Source organism: Eurytemora carolleeae, unplaced genomic scaffold (assembly GCF_000591075.1).
Source record: "Eurytemora carolleeae unplaced genomic scaffold, Eaff_2.0 scaffold1235, whole genome shotgun sequence".
Taxonomy (NCBI): Eukaryota; Metazoa; Arthropoda; class Copepoda; order Calanoida; family Temoridae; genus Eurytemora; species Eurytemora carolleeae.
In genome coordinates this window covers 67,965-76,889 of record NW_019397135.1, presented here as the reverse complement: position 1 = coordinate 76,889, position 8,925 = coordinate 67,965, and the positions used below count along the sequence as shown (strand labels likewise).

General features: G+C 30.4%; 1 protein-coding gene across 1 annotated transcript in view; it reads right to left on the bottom strand.

The window, feature by feature from the left end:
* LOC111712242 (uncharacterized) overlaps positions 1-2,359 on the bottom strand; it is a 14,313-nt gene extending 11,954 nt beyond the window's left edge. The window contains exon 1 of the mRNA XM_023486811.1: positions 2,120-2,359. Within this exon, the coding sequence (XP_023342579.1) occupies positions 2,120-2,248 (129 nt within the window). The 5' untranslated portion in view covers positions 2,249-2,359. The remainder of the gene's footprint in view (positions 1-2,119) is intronic.
* Positions 2,360-8,925: the final 6,566 nt, after the last annotated feature.

The following is an 8,925-nucleotide window of genomic DNA, read 5'->3' as shown; positions in this document are numbered from 1 at the left end:
TAGGAAAGGCAAGAGTAAACCAAGATTGGTTGCAACATGAGCTTAGTCCTGGGAACTTGGAATGTTAATTTCGAAAATGTAAAATATGGTTATTTTTAGCATTTTACCCAAACATTTAAACCATAAAAAGATTTCAGTATTAAATTGATTTTTTATTGATAAAATATATTTCATAGTTACACAAAATTCGAAATTTACGCGAAGGAAGTTTTTAAGTTTCGTAATCAGTAATTTTCATGAATTCGTTCTGTATTACTCGAATACATAGAGACATTTTAAATTCTGTGGTTGAAGACAAAGCATGAGAACCCCCTCCCCCCTCCCTACATCCGTCCCCATATTCTTAGAAAATTATATTCTAATTTATTATTAAATAGATACATTTAAAATTATGAAATTATTGAGAAACATTGAAAAAAATATGTTCGTGTTACTGTAAACAAAAATATAAAAGTATCTTTAATTTTTGATTGTGCAATTTTGTGCGGATTGCTTTATATGAAAATTGATAATTTTTTTTAATTGTCAACGCAAAAAAAATGTTTTTTCGCTCTTTCCACCCTGTAAAATAAATCGTGCACTTGCTGTGATGTGATACCCCCCTATCCCCGGGTCCCACCTAGCTTTTAACCCCCCTCCCCCATCTTGTTGTTTTTACAGGCCTCACACTCACATACAGACAATAAACTTTAATTCAAGGTTCAGCTAACTCAGGTAGCATTTAAAGATATAAAAACCCTGAATGTAAAATCATGTGAAATCAACCAACCGTAGTTTTACAGACTTTTCCATTTTCATAAACAATCAGAAATCATGGAAAATCCGAAAAATATTTGTTCGACAAATTATTTTAAATAAATTATTATTTTTTCAAACAGTTCAATTAAAATTGCAAAATTGATATTCTTCAAGATTTTTGATAAATTCATCTTTTTTTTGTAACAATTTTTAACATATTTGACTAAATAATAAAATATGTTTACAATTGTATTCTTATCAAATATTAAGTTTTTGTTGTTGGCATTTTTACGATTTTAATCTCTCTCCCTAATACTTTTATAAATAATCAACTTCCCTTATTGACATATATGAATATCACAAAATATATAAAAACAATTTAGTATGAAAAAATATTTAACCTATTTTAACATTTTAGGCAAAGGTTTGCATTGCATGCTTGTTAAAATGAATGATTCTTCAAAAAATCTTAATCTTTAAAAATGCCCCTTGAACAAGAGAGCCCAGAATAACTTAAGTTAAACGTAAAAAGAAAATCAAAACAGTGTCTGAATTTAATGAATTTAATCTGCGTATTAAATCCCCAAAAAACCGGTTTCAATTAAGCGCCGGCTTAAATCTTGAAGAATTTAAAACAATTTTAAGTGGAACCAACCATATTTTAGCAGCGGCTCAAATTCTTTAAATTCGGCCTCAGTTCTATAAGCTATACTTTTTCCCCTTTTTAAATAACTCGTTTCTAATTTCTAGGGAATTATTATTTCTTTATTAAGTATAGATTAGATAGAGAGATAGATATATAGAAATCTATATAGATAGATAGATACATAGAAATGTACTAAGGATAGATAGATAGATAGATAGGTAGATAGATGAAGAAATTATTGCCGAAGGGTTGATTACATATCTTTGAGTCCAGGTAAACTGTATGTAACTGTATCAGATGCTTAGAAACCTCAATATTCTGATTCACGTTTCAAGTTTATTCTTATAGATACAGTGGGACTCATTAATCTATTCAATAAAACTTTTAGAATCAAAGTTTTGAATTTCAATAGTTTATTAAAACACAGTAATTGTGCAGTCTAAAGGATCAAATGGTTTTCAAGCGATTTGTAAAAGAATTTGTTTTAAAACAACATTTAAATATGAAGACGATGGCTTAATTGTGTGGTCTCCTTAATCAACGGAATTATGGGCCCCACATTTATTTCTATTCTTGTTGGTTAGTACGTGTTATATAATTATTAATTATCCCTATATCTGATCTAGGAAAACTCGTTGAACTAGAACCAAGAATTTTACAGAAATTAACGGGTTTATTGCCGAGAGTCTTTATTCTTAAAATTTAAAAACCTATGAAATTAAAAATCCATTTTACCTTTAGCTGTTCTCGTTTAACCGAGATGGTTACCCAGTTATCCGTCGCGAATGCAATCGCGAGCAGAGCGATTGAAACTAAACTAAAAATCGTCGCGAAAGCCAACGTCATGGCACTGCAGAACCCCATGGTTAGATTTAGGTAACTAAACACTGAGTTTATATCACAGGTTTGATCCGAGTTTCGGAGATTTGAACGGAGTTTGTCTGGTAACCTCTACGCCAGGACTGGTTGGTTTACGGGGGGCCCCCAACAAGTCCTCTATATTTAATACACGAATGCAGTCTACCATCTTAATCTAGTTCTTTTACATATCAACGAACATCTATATTGTCAAAATTTATATATCTTTCATTCTTTTCTTATTTTTCAGTTCAACCAACCATACTTCCATTATATCTTCCACCTTCCATACTTCCATTCCCTTCCACCTTCCATACTTCCATTATCTTCCACCTTCCATACTTCCATTCCCTTCCAACTTCCATACTTCCATTCTCTTCTATTAACCATCATTCATACTTCTATTCTCTTCCATTCTCTTCTATTAACCATCATTCATACTTCAATTCTTTTCAACTAGCCATACTTCCATCATCCATACTTCCACCCTCTTCCAATTTCTATAATTCCATACTTCTATCAACCATCATTCATACGTCCATTCACTTCCTACAGCCATACTTGCATCTTCCATACTTCCATTCTCTTCCACCTTCCATACTTCCATTCTGTTCCTCTATCTTCTATTAACCATCATTTATACTTCACTCTTCCACCAGCTATACTTCCATCCTCCATACATCCTTTCTCTTTCACCTTCCATACTTCCTTTCTCTTCTATTAACCATCATTCATACTTCCATTCTCTTCAATTCTCTTCTATCAACCATCATTCATACTTCAATTCTTTTCCACTAGCCATACTTCCATCATCCATACTTCCACCCTCTTCCAATTTCCATAATTCCATACTTCTATCAACCATCATTCATACTTCCATTCTCTTCCTACAGCCATACTTGCATCCTCCATACTTCCATTCTCTTCCATCTTCCATACTTCCATTCTGTTCCATTATCTTCTATTTACCATCATTTATACTTCACTCTTCCACCAGCCATACTTCCATCCTCCATACTTCCTTTCTCTTTCACCTTCCTTAGTTCCATTCTCTTTCATTATCTTCTATTAACCATTATTCATACTTCCATACTCTTCCACCAACCATACTTCCATCCTCCATACTTCCATTCTCTTATATAAACCATCCTTCATACTTCCATCCTCCATACTTCCATTCTCTTCCACCTTCCATACCATCTCTTCCTTTGTTGATAGTTTCAATACATCATTTTTAATACCATCCATTTCTTATATTTTAGAATATACCTTATATCGTTTTTCTATTAATTCCCATATTTTCTCCGTCAAAGTTTTACTAATCAATGATCCAATACTTGAATAGATCTACAATCTACATATTTACATTATATTAGTTTCATTCTCTTTACACGTCTAACATTGATGTTGATTGATCTATCAATGCTTCCATTAATTAATTTTGATAAATCTATTTGGCAGTTTGAAGTATTGTGATAAAGTTGTCTAATTTATATTTCTCCAGTGTGCTAATTATGCTTCAAATTCATCCTTGGAATAATTAGCAACCTATCCTTTCCATCCTGCTCACTAGCTATTTACAACTAGCTGTTTTAAAATTATACTTTCATTGTAAAGAATGTTTTTTTGTTTTTAGCTCAAACCGTCGATGATGAAAAAACGTGCGTGATAACTAAGCATTACAACGTTCTCAATATAAAATACCACTTTAAACTTTTCAACTTCAGGGATATTTTCCAAAACGTGCTATATTAGGGATATTTTCCAAAACGTGCTGAATTAAGGATATTATTCAAAACGTCCTTAACGATATATTATACAAAACGTGCTTAATTAGTATTATCATTCAAAACGTGCTTAATTAGGGATATTATACAAAACGTGCTTAATTAAGATTATCATTAAAAACGTGCTGAGACCAAACTAAAGAATTCTGGTTTTGATAGAATTATCCTTTTGTTTATATTTCTAATTTTAGTTTTAAAAACTTTCTTTTTATTTATTTTGTAACTCAAAAACTATTATTTCCCCAGAGGTTTGGATAAATTTAATCTTTCATCAAATTTTCATTTCAATATTGGATTTAAAAAAATTGAAATAGAATTTCACAAAATGTATCATTGTGAACAGATGATGTGATTTGGTTAATTTATAAAATATTGTGGATTATTGTCCTGATTTTTTCAACATGTGGTGACTGGGGGTTTCCATTTCATATTTTTCATGGGTATAGGATTACATAATAGNAATAAAGGTTTAATTTAGAAAAGGTTTAAAGGTTTAATTTAGGAAAGGTTTATAAAAGTTTAATTTAGGAAAGGTTTAAAAAGGTTTAATTTAGGAAAAATTTATAAAGGTTTAATTTAGGAAAGGTTTATAAAAGTTTAATTTAGGAAAGGTTTATAAAGGTTTAATTTAGGAAAATAAAATTTCCTCCTCTCTGACTATTAAGAAATCTGGGCAGGATAATTCAAGTTCTAGTTCAAGAATAGAATTTCGGCATCATAATCGACTTTTCCTCTCTTGACTTCTAAGAAATCCCGGCAATATACTTGAATTTCTAGATCATCCTGCTAACTTCATATAATCTAATTTATATTTTCAAGGTTTCCATTTGAGATATTTGGAATACAATTTATTCTAAGTGATACATTCCAGGAGATATTTTGAATACAGTTTAATCTAAAGGATTAATTCCAGGAGATATTTGGAAAACAGTTTATTCTAAAGGATTAATTCCAGGAGATATTTGGAATACGTTTCATTCTAAAGGATTAATTCCAGGAGATATTTGGAATACAGTTTATTCTAAAGGATTAATTCCAGGAGATATTTGGAATACGTTTCATTCTAAAGGATTAATTCCAGGAGATATTTGGAATACAGTTTATTCTACAGGATTAATTCCAGGAGATATTTTGAATACAGTTTATTCTAAAGGATTAATTCCAGGAGATATTTGGAATACGTTTGATTCTAAAGGATTAATTCCAGGAGATATTTGGAATACAGTTTATTCTACAGGATTAATTCCAGGAGATATTTGGAATACAGTTTATTCTAAAGGATTAATTTCAGGAGATATTTGGAATACAGTTTGTTCTAAAGGATTATTTCCAGGAGATATTTGGAATACGTTTTATTCTAAAGGATTAATTCCAGGAGATATTTGGAATACAGTCTTTTTACAGGATTAATTCCAGGAGATATTTGGAATACAGTTTATTCTAAAGGATTAATTCCAGGAGATATTTGGAATACAACTTATTCTAGAGGATTAATTCCAGGAGATATTTGGAATACAACTTATTCTAGTGGATTAATTCCAGGAGATATTATTTTAAATACTGTTTATTCTACTGGATTAATTCCAGGAGATATAATTTGAATACAATTTATTCTAAAGGATTAAACTAGGTGTTTAGTAAAATGATATTCGATATCGGGATGATATTTGGAAAATTTTGATATACCGAAGAATAAAGAATAAAATTTAATAAGTTATGCATCAACGGGATGAGGTAAAAATAAAGAATTAATAAAAGAAAAGAAAAAAGGAAAAGGGAAGGAAATCTTAGAAAGATAATTTTGGGAAAAAGTAATAATAAATAGCTAAGATCACAACCGGGGTTATTCTCAGAAAAGGAAAAATATTTTGTGATGTAAAACTTGAAAATTTCTTTTAAAATAAAATCTTGAATTTTAAATATTTTTTTAGACATTTCAAGTTCTTATGACCATGAGGCTTCAAAAAAAGGCCCAAATGGGTTTTATTTTGTAGTCAAAAGAGTTGGGCCTGTTTTTCATTCATTTTGGTTGGTCCTGTCTATGCAATAGAACTGGGGTTAAAAGTGTTTAGTCCTTAAACGAAGTTTATATTTAATGGATTTATATTATATTTAATGTAGCACTTAGAAAATCAAATACACAACAAGATGGGAATATTTGAAATTTAATAAAACTTAATTTATAAAGATGAAAATTTTCACCAAAAGGTTGACGTTTTCATCGAAATGTTATTTTATTAATACTTCAAGATTGATTCTAAAATGTTGAACTGGTTCTAGTAAAATATAAGAATAAAGTTTGGATTCTGAGAAGCCGTGGAGCAATTGTAGGGCCGAGCACAGTTCAGAAATAGATTAGATTTCAAATGTTTTGAGAGTTAAAGGAGCCAGCTAGGTGGGGTTCTCAGAATGACACAGTTGTCATTTCTTGGAAGAAATAGATAGATAGATTCATCCAATAACATTTAGTAAATCATTATTAAATTATCCTGTACGTCCTTTATCTATGAAACATATCGCATTCTTTTCACAAAGTAACTCTTAATCTTGGTATTAATTAACCGTGCTTATATCCAAATATCATTAAACACCCTTGTTATAATTCTTCATGGTTTTTATGTTTTAAATGTTAAAATTTACGCTAGAGCTTAAGTTTTATAAATATGAAATCAAGATGAAAATTTATTAAATAAGTTTTAAAATAAGCTTGGGTCGGAAATTCGGAAAAATGGTAAGTAGTTAAACTAGACGTTATAAGTTCAACTACTTCTGTACTGCAAGCTCAGTCAAACTTAGGAACCTGGAGGACTAGATTAAACCGGCATTAACTAAACTGTGAAAAAGAGGGTTATAACAAAATTTGAACCCAAACTCGGTATTCATTAATCCCGGCCTCATGTATATACTTAAACCAGTGTGCTGTGGATGATTATTTGTTTGTGCACACTTAGGGATCGGCACCATTGCATCATTGTAAAGGATAAAGTTGAGGAATGATACAATACCAGTTCGTAGAATTTATACCGTCATTATATCCCCTGCATACGGGACCAAAGTTGATTTTAAAGTTGCATGAGCGGACAACATGTATCTGGGACCGGATTTAATAAATTTGAGCCAGGTCTAGCTAGACGGTTCAACCACATATCTTGAATCGGTGATTCAGGATTTTCCTTGTCCCGATGCGCCAATATGGTTAAGTATTTGAATTGATAGTAGGTAGTTCAGCTATCAAACTCTAATTCATTAAGTTCGGTCCAAAGAAGTATTATTTCTACGGAGAGGTGGTATAAGGGTTGTGTCTACTTATTACATTATAAAGACAATATCTGTTATTTTTGTTATTTGAGCGTTTTTCCTATTAATTTTCTATTAGAAATTGCTTGTGTAAATCGGGTAATAAGCCGAAACAGAAAATGTTTGTTCCTTTTTAATATTTTTTTTTTACCATTCTTAAACTGTTCTTTGAATTAATTAATCAGTAATTTGAAAAAAGAAAAATATGCTATATATAAAGACTCGTTTTATTAAACAATTACAAAGAGATGGTAAAAAAGGTTTAAAGGAATAGAGTTTTGGCCACATACTCGAATTTTCTAATCTTTATATCTATGTAACCTGATGATGCAGACCTTTGATACTTCTTACTTAGATTATTTCATCTAACAGAGGAGTATTGCAAACGTCACGATCAAATGTTTACAAACCCTTTTCTTAGCTCTAAATTCTTTGATATGAACCCAGAACAGTAAATATCTATCTATCTTTTTGTAGTTTTATCAACAAATCACATTTAGGGCCTTTTTTAATCTATACAACAATATTTATAAACATCGAGTTTGAAAATTAAAAGAATAAACAAGAGAAAAAATTAAAAATAACTTATCGTAACAAAACGTTTCTCTATATAAGAGAATACAAATCGTCAACTTACGCAAACGGAATATAAAATCTTTTCTTTAATATTTTACCTTTTAGACTTTATATATATATATTTATAAATATATTAAAAAATCAGCTTTTTTAAAGAAAGTTTAAAAAATAAACTTTTCTGGCTAAAATTGTTAGTTTTACATTGATATAATTAAAACCAAGAAACTGATTTATAAATATTTCAAATATTTTCTATTGAGAATGATACCCCTCCCCCCCACTTTCACTTAAAAATATTTAAGAATTTGTGTTTATCAATGTTCATGTATCTATCAATATTCAATATAGAATACTGTATTTAATTAATAATGCTTTGATCCTCTTTTATACATTTGTATATTCTTAATGAAGAACTGAATAAGGCAGGAGAAGGGGAGGGGGCGGAAGGCGGAGGGAAGGGGGGGGGGAACAGGGAAAGGAGGTTGGAGTGGGGGGAAGGAGAATATGAGAAGGGGAGGGATACAGGAATATCTTATCTTCTATTTTGTTAGCTTAATTTATATTTATGAGGATCCACAAAACCTTCATTTTTATTTTTTTTTTGTATATTATATTAGAAAAAATAAAGTAAGCCAAGGATTATCAATTTAATACTAGCGTTTGCATGTAAATCTTAGTTTCACGTACCCCTGCCTTTCATTACCTTTCATACATGGGTTTACTCACGTTCCCTATTATCTCATCCTCATATTGCTTTCTATATAATGCTTAATCTGTAGCTTTAAATTTGCACTGCTACGTTCCTGTCCTATCTTTGAAATTTTTGGCTTTATATTTTTACCTCTCCTATCCTATCTGCTTAGTTTGTGGCTTTATATGTGGCCTCTCCCGTCCTATCTTTATAGCTTTTGGCTTTATATTATTACCTCTCCTATCATATTTTTATAGTATTCTGCTTTATACTTTTACCTCTTCCGTCTTGTATTTATATTTGTGTGTGTTTTTATAATTTTACCTCTATTG